At 36.1% G+C, this 18277-nt stretch overlaps 1 protein-coding gene across 3 annotated transcripts in view; it reads right to left on the reverse strand.

Moving 5' to 3' along the window:
• Positions 1-3517: 3517 nt before the first annotated feature.
• Positions 3518-18277, reverse strand: part of LOC138181169 (putative aminopeptidase-2) — a 91667-nt gene continuing 76907 nt past the window's right edge. For all 3 annotated transcript variants that reach the window (XM_069115821.1, XM_069115830.1, XM_069115815.1), the window contains exons 30-32: positions 17472-17624; positions 17309-17387; positions 3518-3945 (exon numbers count right to left, since the gene is read on the reverse strand). In XM_069115821.1, the coding sequence (XP_068971922.1) occupies positions 3700-3945; positions 17309-17387; positions 17472-17624 (478 nt within the window). In that variant the 3' untranslated portion in view covers positions 3518-3699. The remainder of the gene's footprint in view (positions 3946-17308; positions 17388-17471; positions 17625-18277) is intronic.

The raw sequence follows: 18277 nt of genomic DNA on the forward strand, positions 1-18277 counted from the left end.
AATGAGTCGATTTGTCTGTTTGTTAGGTTGACGTTGTTGTAGATCTTTAGGTCGCAGTTCTGTTAGAGTAGGTTTTGGAACTTTTTCCAGTCTACCTTTTTGTAATTGTACCTGGGTGTCTCGGTCTGTGTTTCGAGTATTAGGAAATCAGATGTATTCTTGTTTATCTGAAATACCAGGGCGTTATGGTCACTGTCATAGTCTAAGGTTTTGAGAGTGTTATTTGGACGTAGGTTTTGAAATTTTAGTCGCGCATCTGCTAAACATATGTCCAGGTATGAGCCTCCTTTTGGGTAAGAGGGTAGCTCGGAGCTGTATAAGTTTGTTTTGAAGTGAACGCTTTTATTGTCTAGCCAGTTTCTAATGAAGTTGTCTCTCGTGTTGTTTATTTCGTTTTTCCAACTTGTATGTTTTGCGTTAAGGTCGCCTGCTATTATATAGTAGTTTTCCGGTTTGTTGAGCTGTAAGAGTTCGAAAAGTTTATCGAATTCGTTGCTAAATTCTTTCCGGTTTCCGTAGGTTGCGTAGGCTGCAGTGATAAATAAGTTTCCCTTATTGCTTATTTTTATTTTTATGATCGTTGTTTCTAGGATTTTGAAACTTGTTATTTTGTCATTTAGAATTTTTTTCTATTTTATAGGGTTTTTTATGAGGATTGCTGTTCCTCCTCCTTGGCTGGCGTTCGGTCTGTCTTGTCTTATCATGGAGTAGTTTTTGAAGTGTACTTTGTGTCTTTTATTTAGTTTTGTTCCTGAGATGAGTACGATGTCGGGGGTTTCTTATATATAATTTATTTGTTTTTTGCTGTACTTATTGGTTTTGAGGTTTTTGGTTATTTGTCATATATGCTATTGAAAGTGTTGAAGATGGCGTCGAACCTTTCTTCATGCGTTGATAGTGTTGTTTTTATGTCGTTTAATTGCATTTGGTGTTCTTTTAGCGCTTGAAGTATGCTTTTTTTAAAGTCTTCGATGATGTTTGTTATGTTTAGGTGGGGGGTGTTGTCGGTTGTAGGTGGACTTTGGCCTGGGCGCGGATCTAAGTTTGTTTTTTGTGGTGTGTCTTCGGTTGTTTTATTTTTTGTTGTTTGCCGTTTCACTATGTCCGAGAACTTTAGTTCTGGGACGTATTTACGGCTGATTTGGGCAATTCGTTCTGCTTTTGTTTCTTTGTCTTTTTTTATTTTTTTTGCTAAGTTTTTGCGTAGTTCTACGAGTTTGGGACACCCCTTGTATGACGCTGGGTGTCCGTAATTTTTGCAGATTACGCAGAATATTTTGTCCTTAGTGACTGCGTCTTCTTTCTTTATTTTGCAGTCGCCTGGGCCATGGGGCTCTGTGCATTTTACACAGCGATAGTTTAGGTTGCAGTTTTGTGCAGTGTGCCCTAGTCGCTGGCATTTATGACATTGAGTTATGTCATCCTTTCTTTTTATTATTTTTTCCCATTTTATCTTAAAATAGTTAAAATAGTTTATTTTTAATAGGTTGCTTATATTGCTGTGAGGGGATAGTTGAATTATATAAATTGGGAGCAGTATGTTGTTCTCCCTTGATCTTTTTGTCGTGAACCGTGAGACTTTCGTAAATTGTATGTCGTCTATTTGTAGTGATTATAGGTCTGCGAGTATTTCTGTTTCGGTGTAGCTGTTGTCTAGTCCTTTTAGTAAGTATGTGTGGTGTTTTTCTGTTTTGGGTGTGTAGGTGTAGTATGTTGTGTTTGCTGCTCTGAGTGTTTCTTTGGCTTTGTGGAAGTCGGGTATGTTTCGTAGGTATAGCGCATGTTTACCTGTGTGTATCCTTTTAATGTGGAAATTTTTAATATTTGTTACTTTTTCCATGAGGGCTATTGTGTCTTTTGGGTCTTGGATTGTGAGATAACGATGGGTGGAGGTTTGATTTCCCTTGTAGCGATAGGGGCGTTCGTACGTTCATCTGCGGTGTCTGCTGGGGTGTCCGATCGGTGTCCGGCCCCCCTTTGGCGATGATGTTGGCGCTGGGCCTCCAGGGTTGTTCGCTGAGGCCTGTCGCCTCTCCGGTGATGGAAGTCTTGACGATGTGGTGGGTCTGTGTTTACCCATTTTGCCTCTTAATGAGTCTTTTTTTTTTATTTGCTCTAAGGTTGAGCACGGCGTTGAGTAGTTTGTTGGAGGATTACGATCGGAGGTTTACGATCAACTCGCTATACCCGGCAGACCCTGCCTTAGACGTAGAGGGAGTCTCGCTAGGTGCGGTATTTGTATCATGCGCCCGTATATTCGACCGCTAGCGAAATAGACAGACTCATTGTCGTCATCGTGGCCCTCTGGTGTTGGCGATTGGTACCCGGATCGCCCGGGAGGTGTTACGACAGCTTTGATACCTCGACCTGTCGGCGTCCTGTTGGTACCGATCCGCCACAGATTGAATGAACAAATTTTTGTTTTATTTGAATATGAAAATACAGGTCTTTCAGAAAGCGTAGGAAGGATAAACCGGGATCATATATTTTCATTGCAAATTAAAAATTTCCCGTTTCGTAAGTTGACAAGTCGATTGTTTTAAAACTAACAAACGGATCGATTCAAAATATGTTACACTATTTTGGTATGACTATTTATACAGGGTGATTGGTAACTGGTGGTACAAGTGGAAAGGGGGTGATTCTATGCGAAAAAAGAAGTCGAAAATATAGAATAAAAATTTTTCGTTTGAGGCTTTGTTTTCGAGAAAATCGACTTTAAATTTTCGCTCGATACGCGTGCACTTTATCACGTCTCGTTATAACGGATCTCACTGTAGATCGTTATCTCAATGGAAAAATTAAAAAAAAAAAAATTTAAAAAGAAAATGTTTATTCCATATTTTCGACTTCTTTTTTCGCGTAGAATCACCCCCTTTCCGCTTGTACCACCAGTTGCCAACCACCCTGTATATCATAGAGCCTCGATATTCTACGACTATTTTAATTAAAGTTATAAGCGATTTAAGAAAACGGACTTCTTCGCACTTTTTATTAATTTGCGGCCTAACAATAGGCTTATCGTGATATAATAGGACTTATTTTAAAGATAATTTTATTAAATACAATTGCCTCTGAAACTCTTTTATTCACGACAAACAATTTCTAACGTATACAGCGAAGTGCAAAAGAAAGTCATGTTTTTTATGTTTAACCGATATTTGTTTAAGAAGTACCGGTGGAAAATTTTTTCAAAGTCGCTTATTTTGTTCTAAATATCGCTCGGAATCAGATTCCGCAAAAACATTTCTACTATCAATTTGTTCCTGAAAAAATATTAATTCGATTCAACTATCGGTAATTAATGCTATATAAGACGCAGCTACGTGCTACGTACGGTCGAGCAGATTTCACCACGTTTTTGTTTAAAAGTTATATCTTATGTTCCTGTTCGAGATATACGTTAATATAGTTCATAATCGTTATTGTTTGTTTATACTGTGGTTATTTACTTTATCCTGTGTCCTACAATATGAAGAGTGAAAATTAGAATTCAGGTGAAAATAAAAAATCACTGTTATATTTATAAAATAATGTACATAACTTTATTTTAAAATAGTACCGTTAATACTAATTGTTTAAATTTCACAATATATTTAAAATATAGTTTACAAATTGTTTAATATGCATATATATTAATGTGCATTCGAAGAAAGTATGATATATACCTTTATTAATATACACATATGTATGTAATATCTATTGACTCATTATGTAAGCGATTAACGAAAATACTGTCATAGAAATTATACTTAAGTTATTCGCAACAACTGTAGGAGCTGGATTTTCACCTCGCATAACAGGAATCATTTCGCGCAACCAATCATTAATCACACTGGAATGATTTCGATACCATTGTAGGTTGCTCGAAGCAGATGTATTCGCAGCTTTGATGCTTATTACTATGTTTGTGATGTTGCCCACTTTGATACTTAACTCGTTCAGCTGCAATATTTGTTAAAACAATAATTATATTCATATATTGTTGAAATTTTGTTAGTAAATCAAATAAAAATGAATAAATAGATAAAGACATTAATATATACTGTTTCTTCTTTGATCCAATTTTATTACTATGTCGTGAGTTGAAAATTATAATGTTGTAAGCCAAGATTTTGAAAATTTGCATTTAGTCGCGTATTTCAATCCTTACAAGCATTATTCATTTAGTCTTATACCTATATGTACAAATTTTTTATGAATATATTATGTGTATTGTACGAAACACTTCGAAATTTCATTAACACTGTAATGAGAGGCAGCACTATCATGATTATATTGGTAAAATAATGAATCTGAAATATATACAGGCTATTCGGCTACGAGTGTAAAAACATTTAAAGTGGGATTCTTAAAACTAAAATAAGATGAAAATTAAGAATTGCGTTCTCGGCTTTGTTTTCTAATTATTGGCAATTAAAAATCACAAACGAAAGGAGACGAGCCTAAGCATCGGGGCGCACAGGGATCCTCAATTCCAACGATGCATGGGCAATAGCTTACCTTGTTCAAGTTATAGAAATGTGTGTGGTTTATTAATGACAGCGTTCGACCACATTTAGTGGCACCTCAAGAATACTTAATGCGTATGTGATTTTTCTATAGGCACCGGACAATCGCGCTGTATGTATGAAATTTGTATGATTATTGTTTCTGTATACTATTATTTATTAATTATTTATGCAGGCAAAGGATTAGGATTTATACTTGAGGAAAAGGGAAGAATAAGGATTTATATTCGAAACTTCCATGAGGCGCTATTCGATATGCTGTTACGGCTTTTAATGAGTAGGCAGAAATAATTTAATCTATGATTTTTCATACAAGACGTCGTGCAAGTTACTTTACGTCTTCAAACATCATAATCTTCTTCTTTACGACTTTTTCGAAGTAAGCTGTTGGCCATATATCTTTAGATTTAAGAATCCCTGTGCATTCCGCTGCATAGGGTGACCTACAGTTGTTTGTGTAAGAACGTTTGCCCACGAACTATTTCGACTAATTTTTAATTGTTAATAGCTAAAAAACAAAGCCGAAAACACAATTTTTTTATTCATAATTTTCATTTTATTTTAACTTCCAGAATCACCCTTTAAATTTTTCTGCACCTGTAGCCGAATGCCTTGTATAGTGGTTACAACATATTTAATAATAAGCCTCGCAAAGACCATCAAGATATTTAAACAATCAATTATTCATTATATTAATAAGCAATAATATCAAGTATTAGTATAATAGTAAGTATTAATAGTAATAGAAGAAAACATTTGCATACGCACATACAGGAAAGCTTACTTAATAAAGTCCAATAATACTTTCCATAAAACAGAAAAGACAATTCTTATTTTTTTATACTAATTTTTTATTAAATGTATATTTCCAATAAATGGTTTTTTATTAGGCCTATATTCTACCAGTATAATAATTATTATCTTCGCGTTTCACAATGTACAGTACTTATAAAATTTAGAAAAGTTTCATATGATGCACATAATATATGTAACCATAAAAATCTTCTGTACTATTTATTCGAATACCTTCAGTATGTGTTCTTTCAATGTTACATACTTTGAGTCAATGTAATGTTTTTACAATAATAAATTTATACCACTGGTGTATAAAAAATAAGTTAGACCACCACTATGAGTTTCAATTAACTGTATGTTAACAAATAATTTACAGATTGACAAAAATCTATTTCCGTGAAACTTGTATTTATGTTGTATTTTCAAATTATTATGTAAGCTTTTTCGCAATTTTATGGCTTCTAATTTGCATTCTGTATGTAATAAAGAGCGACAAGTCTAAAAAATCGTTAACTTTGAAATATCAGAAAAAATTTATTTTAAAAGTGAACTTTTTTACGATAAAATTGTCATTGTTCTATCTAATAAATTATTGCTACTTAACAAGAAGAATGTTATAATTCAGAAATTGTATTAGCTCTTTTTCCTATAATACATAGCATTAATATATATCTATGTTGAATATATAGTAAATTTGTATTGTACGTGCGAGAATGAGGGACCGTAGAGCAAAAACACACCCAAGTATGTATCCCCCCTAGTATGTGTATAAGTGTCGCATGATAGCCTAGGCCTCCGTTGAGAAAAAAGAGTTATGTGCAGTGTGAGATGGTTCTGTTCGTTTGCTAATTTCTTCGGGTGATTTAATTATGAATGAGTTTTACTAAGTGAAGAAACGTTCGAAGAGAATAGAAAGATTTCGAACACGTAGGAACGTTCGAGAATAAACAAGAAATTAAAATGGAAAGAAAGGACATCACTATACCGGTGTTTAACGGAGAGGACTACAGGATATGGAAGAAAAGAATTACGATGTTTCTGAGGTTTAAAGGATGTGATACTGTCATAACTAGAGTAAAGACTAATACAGATAATGCAGACTGGGATAAAAATGATGAGAAAGCAATAAATATAATTTAGAGTGCAATCTCAAATAAGCAGTTAGAATTTGTTACTTAAGAACAAACAGCAAATGGAATAATGAAAAGGTTCGACGAGATGTATTTGAAGGAATCTACAGCACTACAAATTGTGTGCAGAAATAGACTGGAAAATATGAGGCTTGATAAGTATAGTGATTCAGCATCATTCTTTAGCGACTTTGAAAAGTTAATAAATGAATTTAAAAATGCAGGAGCACAAGTGAAAGAAAAGGAAAAGCTGAATTACATGCTAAACATATAACTCGGAGCATATATATGACGAGGATCAAACAGTAGCATATGTGAAAAATAAAATCGAAATAGATGAAATGAGAAACAAATTTAATCAAGGAGAAAGAAAAACCAACGCATTTGCTGTAAAAAGTTCTGCCTGAGCAGCCGAGCTAGACAGACGTAAGAAATTGTGCTGCAGTGAAAGTGCGACAAGCAGTGAACTTAGGTGAACGAAAACACAACAAACACTGGAAAATGGTAAAGCTACAAAATGCAACAGCAAATACCACCAATCAAAATAACGAACAAAAAAGAAATATATATAAACAAATGAAGCTGCAAAAAAAGAAAAAATGGAAACGATTCAAAACCAAAAAGAAAAAAGCTACGAAGACGAACTATCATACCAAGATGAACACTGGAAGACAGCGCACAAAAAGCGTAAAATAATATCAGGCCCAAGTACCATGAAAACATCACATACAGAAAAACAACAACGGCTACAAGATATCCCACTCCGAAATTCATTCGGTTTACTAATAGAAGAAACAGATACGGACTCAAAAGAAAAGGTCACAACTCATATCGCTAAACCACCACCGCTCTACATAGGCGCACAAATAATAGACCCACTATTCGAATTATTGAACAACACTGCTGGGAAAGAAAACTACAGTATAAAACAATTGAAACTAGAACAAGTGGAAGTACAAACAAGAACTCCAGAAATCTTCAGAAAAGTGACGATCGCATTAAAGGAGAAAAACGCTGAGAATCGTACATACCAGCTCAAATCGAAAAAAAACAACAAAATAGTAATTAGAGGATTACACCCAAAGACAAACACAAAAAATATATGTGAGGAATTAGCAAAAATCGGACACAGAGCAAGAACAATAAATAATATAACCACATATAATACAAAACAGGCATTGCCACTATTACTAATAGAACTCGAGCCTAAAACAAATAAGAAAGAAATCTTCAATATTAAAGGAATCCTAAATACAATAGTAACAATTGAGCTACCTCGTTATAAAAAAGACATACAGCAATGTACACCGTGTCAACAATATGAACACACAAAAAATTACTGCAGTAGAAATCCGGCGTGTATCAAATGTGCAGAAAACCACCTAACAACAAACTGCCCATACACAGGAAAGATGAACAAAGTAAAATGCTACAACTGTAATGGAAACCACCCAGTAAGCTATAAAGGCTGCGAAGTTAGAAAACAACTACAACGAAAACTGTTTCCATCGCTTCCAAGCAGAACATACGGCAACTATCCCGCACAACAAGAAATTACAGAACTAGAGCCAACACCAAATGTACAAAACGTACCGAACACTAACCATAGAAACATCAACACCTTTGGTGGCCGAAGTAATGCACACCACCCTTAAACAACCAAAACCAAAACAACAACAATAACGACGCTACAGAAATCAAGGAACTGCTCAAGTAATCCATCAAAAACTCTGAAATGCTAACGAAAATGATGAGTGAGCAAAATGCAGTAAATTACAATCATGCTACAATTACCTAAAAACATGTTAAGCAAAAAATAGAAATGGACACGTTGAAAATAGCAGCTTGCAACTCCAACATGGCCTACAACAACGGGCCATCGAAACTAAAACATCTCTGTATAACAATAATATTGACATATTACTTGTTTCAGAAACACATTTCACACCAAAAGGCTACATGTAAATACCCTATTACACCATCTATTATCTATCTACCTAACACCCCTCAGGAAAAGCACACGGAGGGGCCGCAGTGATAATAAGAAACGATATCAAACACAACTTACATAGTCAAATTAGTCAGGAACACGTTCAAGCAACCACTGACACAATACAAACTAACGGCAATTACCATCCAGATGTCGGCAGTATATGCACCACCGCGACACGAAATGACATCACAAAAATGGGAACAGCATTTTCAATCCTTAGGTGACAAATATATCGCAGCGGAAGACTTCAATGCAAAGAATTCGAAGAATTCGACTGCCGAAGTGTGTAGATGTGTGTCTAGTGCTCAGTGAAGTTCACGATACAATAAGTGACGACCCTCCGTCGAAAGTGAATTGAAACAGAAACAAACCAAGTGTTTTCTAAACTTACTCTTGGAAAATCCAACACATCTAATCTCTAATCCAAGTCATAGCCTCTCGACTAGTTATTTCAATTTGAATTAACTAGCTCGAAGTTGGCCCAAGTAACCAGATCAGGCTCTCATGAACAAAACTACAACCGCACCGTTCTATCTCCTCCGTGGCAAAAGGATAATATAATATATCCCATCTTTCAAACCACACTAATAACATAAAAAACGTAAGCTTGATTCAGTCAAAAAAAATGTAAACACTAGTCAGAACGAACTGTCAACAAGCCACGTTACCACTTTCAACACATTCGCAATATTAAAATCTACAGACGATTCTATGGACGTAGTTGAAACACCAACAAATCAACACACACAAAATAACCCTCCTCCCCCACCAATCTTCATTAATGATGTTATCGACATTCAAACAATGATAAAGTCCATCAAGAAAGATATTAACAATGAGGATTACATACTAGAAATGAAAAATAATCAGGTTAAAATTCTGTCGGCCAATCCAGACACCTACAGAAAGCTAACAAAGTTACTAAAAACCCTGAACGTCAACTTCCACAAATATCAACTGACACAAGAAGGACCTTTTCGTGTGGTACTACGCAACATCCACCACTCAGCTAACTAAGATGAACTGAAACTTGAACTTTTAAATCATGGCCATGAAGTAACCAACATTAGCAATATAAGGCATAGAATCACAAAAACCTGCTATCCTTATTCTTTATTGACTTAAAGCAAAACCAAATAACAAAGAAGCCTATAATATCAATCGTTTAATGAATTCGATAATAAAAAGTAAACCACCTTTTATGAAAAAAGAGATAGTTCAATGTAAAAGGTGCCAAAGGTACGGCCACACGCAAAAATATTGCAACCACAATCATCGCTACTTAAAATGTGCAGGTATTCACCCTACAGGTCAGTGCACTAAATCTTCAGGAACTCTTGCGAAGTGCATCTTTTGTCAAGAAGAGCATCCTGCGAACTATAAAAGTTGCACAGCCTACAAAATCTTGTATATAAACAAGTACCCCAAACCCAGAGTTAAGGACCTAACCAACCAAGCACTTAATTCACAAAAATTTACTACTCCTTCAATCTCTTATGCACAAGTAGTTCAAGGAAATTAAAGCAGATCGAAAATCTATAGTGATTAATCACAAATTAGTGCTACCAGTTCACAAAACACGGCTTGAAAAATTAATCGTGAAACAAACAGAGCAAATTAATAACTTGCTATCATTGCTTACAATCATCGTGGATAAATTAACACGCTCCGACGTAAAATAAAACCAATACGCATAGCTCTTTGGAATGCTAACGGTCAAGCTCAGCATAAATACGAACTAGGATTGTTCCTAAAACAACAAGAAATTGACGTAATGCATATATCTGAAACTCACTTCACCGATAAAAATTATTGCAAAATAAATGGTTATAACTTTTACCATACCCAACATCCCAGTGGAAAGATTTACGGCGGCACCGGAATTATCATCAAGACCAGCATAAAACACTATGAACTTCCATCATTCCAGAAGAACTACCTCCAAGCTACAAACGTAGCGATAGAAGATTAGCATGGACCAATCACCACATCAACCACATATTGTCCTAGACATTCTACTTCCAAAGAAAACTTCGATAAATTCCTCGAAAACCTGGGCAATAGATTCATAGCTGCAGGAGACTATAACGTTAAACATACGCAATGGGGGAGCAGACTTATTACAGTAAGTGGCAAAAATCTTCTGAAATGCATAAACGCCAACAGACTTAACTATCTCAGTACAAACGAACACACTTACTGGCCCACTGACTCTAACAAACTACCTGACTTATTAGACTTCTTTATAACTAAAAACATCTCAAACTATTCCAACTACTCATTATGGAAGAGGTCTAGAAAACTCACTCGTCCTCCGCAAATAATCCCTCCAATTCGCTGCCCACAAGGTGGATGGGCGCGTAGCCCTATACAAAAAGCCAACTTGTTTGCAAGTCACCTAACTAATGTCTTCAAACCGTATTCCTCCACTATTGCCGCCGAAATAATGGAATACTTGCACTCTCCCTACCAGATGTCTCCTCCTAATGAACCTTTCTCAACTCTGGAAGCTCTAGAATTAATCCGTCATCTAAATACCAGGAAAGCATCGGTACATGATCAGATAAGTAACGAAGCTATCAAGGAGCTTCCCATAAAAGGGATTGCTCTCATGACCTCCATTTTTAATGCAATTCTTCGCCTTGAATACTATCTTAAGTCTTGGAAAATATCATTAATTACTCTTATTCCTAAACCTGGGAAACCAATACACGAAACTAGCTCTTATCGCCCAATTAGTCTTCTACTCACTTTGTCGAAACTATTCGAGAAGATGCTAACGAAACGACTCCTTCCACTCTTAGAGGATTGGAAAACAATGCCAGATCATCAATTCGGTTTTCGGAAGCAATATTCGACGATAGAGCAAATTCATCGTCTAACTCATAAAATCAGCCAAGATTTAGAAGAGAAAAAATATTGCTCTGCGGTATTCTTAGACATTCAGCAGGCATTCGATAAAGTGTGGCATGAAGGACTTTTGTTCAAACTAAAGAAAATCCTACCACACACCTACTACTCTATCTCAAAATCATATCTAACCAATAGGCTGTTCAATACTTAGACGCTATAACCGCAACATTCCCAATAGAAAAGCTGGCATACCCCAAGGCAGTGTCCTCGGACCTTCGCTGTTCATCATCTACACTGCCGATTTACCAATCTTAACAGAGATAACTGCAGTGACATTTACTGATGATACAGCTTTATTAGCATCCCACTCAGACCCGAAAATTGCCTCCTCAACTCTTCAGCGAGGTTTTGACTCTATGGAAAAGTGGTCCCACAAATGGCGTTTCAAAACAAATGAAAATAAATCCAGTCATATAACTTTCACGCTGCGAAAACAATCCTGCCCACAGGTGACCATAAATAATATTCCAATTCCAAACAAAGATACAGTCAGATATCTGGGCATGATTCTAGACAGAATTACATGGAAACGGCACATCATAGATAAATCTAAAGAACTGAAAACAAAACTAAAAAAATTCTACTGGCTCATTGGCAGACGCTCCAACTTAAACATGCAGAGTAAAATAATGCAATATAAAGCCATATTAATACCTGTTTGGACCTATGGGATCCAACTATGGGGAACAGCGAGTATTTCCAACATAGAAATTCTCCAACGATTCCAATCAAGAACTCTAAGATCCTTAATACATGCACCTTTGTATGTTACCAACGAAACAATATATTGCGACATTAAGATACTCACAGTTAAAGAAGAAATATCCAAGTTCAGAAACAAATATAATAGAAGAGTTAACAACCATTGAAACCCATTAGTTACCCAATTACTTGACACGATGGACCAGATCCGCAGGTTAAAAATACAGTACCCTTTAGATTGAAGCATTAGATTCAACTAGATTCAACTAGAATCAACTAGAATACTATAAACTCTTATAATCCAAGTTACAGTACCACGCCAAAATAATTTACTTATAATTCTCAAAGAGAATTGATTGTAAATAGTCTACCAAATATTAAAAAAAAAACTGACCTCACTAATGAAATAAAATAGTCAAACTCGAAGATGGTATCCCGCTGAGGGTTTTGCCATCCACATGTTATTTAGCAATCAAGCTCGAAAAATTTACCTAATATCCAGTTGGACAAATTGTGAAGTACAAATTAAATAAAAAAAAACTATGTTCACGAATGTATAAAGGAAAACCTGATAACTATACTTAAAATAAACACAGATAGAAGTGTTGCGGATATTTTTTAAAAAGCGCTATGCGAAGATAAGTTCGAAAAATTCAGATTGTTGATGAATGTAAAATACAGAAACACGTCTTAACAGAAATGTACAATATAATTGCAAGGAGGTGTGTTGGATATATAATATATTTGTATTGTACGTGCGAGAGCGAGGAAACGTACAGCGAAGACACATCCTTGTAAGCGTGTATCCCCTCCCTAGTATGTATGTGAGCGTTGCATGATAGTGTGACATCAATCACATCTCAACCTACATCAGTAATAAGACATCGACCCCCGACCTTCGAACACTTTTCCACATCATAACCTACACCTAACCCCTCAACATCCTAAAACCAAAACGTATATAAACCGAGACTTCACCCAGCTTGGGCAGTTCTTATTCTAGTCGCTGTTCCCGTACAACCCCTTTTCTCCGGTTCAGTGCTATTCTTGTAAGTGCTAAAATTTATAATAAAGTTTGATAAAAGAAAATTAATAGTTGGGTTACGACTCAGCCTTCTTTTTTCTTACAAACCAAGTATCAATTTTACGTGACAATAGCCTAGGCCTCCGTTCAGAAAAAAGAGCGATGTGCAGTGTGAAATTTCGTGCCCTAGGCCTCCGGCGGGTAACTCGCGTGGCGAGCAAAATTGTGCACATATTCGAATAAAGTTCTTTGTAATACCTCTTCAAATTCTCTCCATACCTTAACAATCTATATATAAACATTGTTTTAGTTCAGGCACATAAAAGCCAAATATTAACCAAAATTAATAAAAATGCAATTATTTGGTAAATTTTAAAAGAAAACAATTCGTGCATCGGTAAATGACCAAGTTATTAACAATTTTCTATTTTAATTTTCTGTTTCAACGTGAACTTTTGCAAACATTACTTTTAGTTGTGTCATTCTTCTAGTAAACCAGTAACATTCCAACTTGATTCAAAATAAACGTAGTGAATTATGTTAAAAATTTAATACAATTAGAGTATAATTTTTTATATTTTTACAAAATTATATATGCTCAATCTACTAGGAGATTTGTTCGATCCACTAAATGAACGAGTACTATACTCTGAGAATTTTATATATTACGTGATTCCATGTGTTTGCATATATATGTCGGGTTCACAATAAGATTAGAGTGGGGGTTAGGGGCGTGAAACGAAACTTCATTTGGATTATTCGTTGTTGTTATGCAATAGAGATGATATTAACTAGTACAAATATGAGTATTATAGAATTTAACAAGTAATCGTGGTAATTAGATACTCAAGACGATAATGACAATGATTCTAAGATTCAATAACGAATCTGCGGTCAACGATTAACAAAATGCGCTTTCTTCTAAAGCCCAAGTTGTACTCCACTCGCATGTCTACGGTAATACTGAAGTAACTCTTTATTAAAATGTGGAATATCCACCGAGCGTAAAGACGCTATGTAACTCGCTAATGCGACCTCACGAGAGAAAGACTTTCCGTCACGACGATGCTGCAGAGGAAAACTAATATGATGGGGTGTATCTAAGGACACGAGATCATCGGATTCGTCGAGGAAAGCCTTCGTTCGAAAAGTGAGGGAAATGGACGTTCCTGTCAATTGGTTAATTTCCATGTTGGTGGTTGAAGAAGGATGCTAACCGCCCTTGAGAGAAAGTTGCTAGCGAGAAGCATCGTTCGTAGGATAAGCAGATTTCCCGTATCTTCCCATAGTAGGTGATAGATGTAGGGACTGTTAGGATAAAGACTGTTTGTCTAAGATTTATAGCGGGTCCTCAGGCTAGCTGAACATGTACTGTGAAGACGCATCGACATCTAGTAATCATCTTGCTCGAAGAATAGGGTCTGTGTGTAGTGAGCCACGAAACAGAAACCATTGGAATGCTTTGTGTCGCGTGCCGCTACAACTATTTTTTTTTAAGGAGAGTTATACAATTACTCTGTACCTCTAATAGGTCCCACAGGGAGGATTTGCTTATGTCAGTCTATGGGGGCTGGCAAACCCACGTTCCCGCAGCCAGGGGGGACCGTCGGGACAAGCATCCCGCTTACGAGAGTCCTATATATACACCGCAGGGAAGATCGCCGGGAGTGTAAGACGTTTAAGTACGGTTGCACTTTCTCTACGTGGCCTTGGATAGTAGTGCACCCACGATCCTGATGCCAAGGATGGGACCGTCGGGATAAGTTCCCGGGTACTCTGTACCTTGAGGCCCCCGCTTACGTGAATCCCATCTGGAACTGCCGTGCACGGTTAGCAGGTCGCCGGCCGGCGGTGACGTGGCCGTACATCCACACGATAGTCCCACCAATGACTAAGGATGGTACCACGGGGGTCGAGTAAAAGCTCGGAGGGAGTTGCGACCCCTCAGCTCAACCAATTATGGGTTTGGACTCGTGGTGGCAGTGGTTGATGGCCAAGATGCTAGCAAGAGGGCCGATTTAAGGAGTACTTGGTTCCCCCCAATGGCCTTCGGCGGGTGAGCAGCGTCCCACCTGCTCCGGAACCGTCCTGGAGAAACGGAAGGGCTCAGAAAGCGCCCCGTTCGACCTGAGACGAGCAACAGCCCCTGCCAGGCTTAGGTAATCCAGGTAGTAAGGTACTGGATGCCTTGTGCGATGGTTGGGCATAATCCCAACCCCTATGGCCCAAAGGGAGCCCGGGTACTGTATGGCGATGAATGTGTGCTAAGGAAAGCGCCCGTTACCAAATACGAGAATACTTGTAACTCTATTAGGTAAAAACATTCATCCCGTGACCGCGGCTACGTTCCACGACTGGTTGTCGCCTCAAGCCCAAGCTCATTATCACAAATCCCGAACAAATACAATCGGATTGAATGACAACAATTGCTCAATTACGGCTATGGTAGAATCTAGGTTAAACAGTTAAGGGGATTTCCCAAAATTCCAAAGAACACCCAGGATCATTGTCAATATCATCTCGAGTACCTAATTACAACGGTTACTTGTCAAATTCTGTACTACTCATATTTGTACTAATAAATATCTTCTCTATTGCGTAACAACAATGTCTAATCCAAATGAAGATTCGTTACACGCCCTTAACCCTAATCATAATGTAAACCCGACATATATATATATATATATATATATATGTCGGAGATGAAAGGATACCGGGGCCTTTCTTTGGAATTCTTCGGAAAACTTCCAATATTTCAGCCGCTATAACTTAACTCGATTATAATTTTTCGAGATTTGTGATAATGAGCTTAAGCTCGAGGCGACAACCAGTCGCCGAACGTACCACGATCAAGGGATGAACGTTTTGTCTAACAAAAGTATGGAGTAATAGTATAGCTCTCCTTAAAAAGAAATAGTTGTAGCGGCACTCGGCAGTAAACATTCCAACGGTTTCTGTCCCGTGGCTCGCCATAGGCGGACCCTATTCTTCGGGTAAGATGATTAGCAGATGTCGACGCATCTCCACAGTACATGTTCAGCTAACCTGAGGACCGTTACAAACCTTAAGATTTAGTTAACTAAAGTCCTTCAAACAAACAGTCTTTGTCCCAACTACGGGAAGATAGGGGAAATCTATTTTTCTCACGAACGACGCTTTCCTTTAGCAACTTTCCCTCAAGGGCGGCTGGCATCCTTCTCTAACTACCAACATGGAAACTGAACAATTAACAGCAACGTCAATTTCTCTCACTTTCCAAACGAAGGCTTTCCTCGACGAATCCGATGATCTCGTGTCCTTGGACACACCCCATCATAGTTTTCCTCTGCAGCATCATCGTGACGGAAAGTCATTCTCTCGTGAGGTCGTATTAGCGAGTTACTTAGCGTCTTTACGCTCGGTGGATATTCCACGTTTTAACAAAGAGTTAGTTTAGTAGTACTTGTACCGTGGACAAGCAAGTTGAGTACAAATTGGGCTTTGGAAGAAAGCGCATTCTGTTATCCCGTTGACCGCGGATACGTTATTGAACCTAGAATCATTGTCATTAGCTTCTCGGGTATCTAATTACCACGGTTACTTGTCAAATTCTGTAATAATCATACTTGCACTAGTCAATACATTCTCTATTGCATAACAACAATGTGTAATCCAAATGAAGATTCTTTTCACGCTCCTAACCCTAATCATAATGTGAACCCGACATATATAGTATTTATGTATATTTTTCTAAAAGTATGTTTTATCTTCCTTATAATTTTTTAATTCCTGTTTTAAAAGGAAGTTAACATTTTCATGCTAAATATCAGTTGTCACTTTAAGATTCGCTATTCTATAGCATCTTATAGTGATCGAAATGAACGAAAATTTATCGGTACTACCAATAAATTAGAAGAATAGGGTGAATAACATAATAATTTCCAATTATACTACATGTCTTACATTTTTATCTAATGTTTTCGATGTGCACAATTCATTATGATAAATCAAGTCATGATAAAACGTTCTTTAGGATTCATTAATATTCATCATTTCAATATTAATATTATTTGCAATCTTTCTAACTGTTAAAGTTTCAATAGTCACCATTGCATTATATCTTAGAAATTCAAAGTGTAAAAATAAAAGGTGATATTATTTGTGGAATCAAAGAATAGCTTCATGTGCATTCTAGGAATTTTTGCACTTTTACATGCATAAACGTCTGCTGTATGTTCGTAATAAACGTTAATCAATATACCTTTGTAATCTGATCTTTCACTGAAATATGAGATGCCAGTTTAGAGATTAATTCTTCTACACCATCCCAGTCCTCGTAACTGAAAATAAAACAAGTATATAATATTCTCTTTTTCTACATTAATTAAATGCGTATTGTTTCGTGTAATTATTTATCAACTTACAAATTATATATATTTTCATAATTATTAACTAGGTAGTCTAAGATCACATCCACTCCAAATTTTCCAGAATTGTAGACAGAAGCAAGTACGGTGCTAACATCTTGCTTTCGAATATTAGAGGTATAGTTACGTGTCAATGCATGTTCAATATACCTGTAGCAAAATAAAAAGATTGTTGATTGTAATAAAAATTTCTATGTTTTAAAAATTTTTATTTATTGATAGCCGATGTGAGTAAGCAGTTCGGAAGATTGCAGAACAATTTAAATATCATTATCATTAGTAGGTATAATATTCTTAATGTTAAGATAATAACATATTATTATATATAATATATAATAATATAATGTTCTTAATGTCAACAGTGACTCATTAATTCAAACAATGAACAAATTATATTAATTTTAACTATTAATTTTGTAAAATAGGTATATAACATGAATTTTTAATCACACAAAAGCGTTTATTAAATAATTTACTAAATAACACAAATCTAGGTGTTTTACAATTCGTATATTCATAAATTATATACATATTTATATTTTTAATACAAATTGTAAATCATAAATTATTTTATGAATAATAAAAATTAGATCAAGTACTTTGTTACTATACTACCAAAAGTTATAAACCTTTTATACTCAAATCATATAATCGTATAATCATATACACTCAGATCATATACTGAAATCTGGCTTGTTGCACCAGTTCAGAATTGTGTCTAGACTTTTCATTTGAGCTCTGGTACAGCCTTGTGTTCGATGACGTAGATGAACAGCCTTGATTTAATCATTTTATAAATACAG

Source organism: Bombus flavifrons, chromosome 1 (genome assembly GCF_040668555.2).
Source record: "Bombus flavifrons isolate JBK064 chromosome 1, iyBomFlav1_principal, whole genome shotgun sequence".
NCBI classification, from domain to species: domain Eukaryota; kingdom Metazoa; phylum Arthropoda; class Insecta; order Hymenoptera; family Apidae; genus Bombus; species Bombus flavifrons.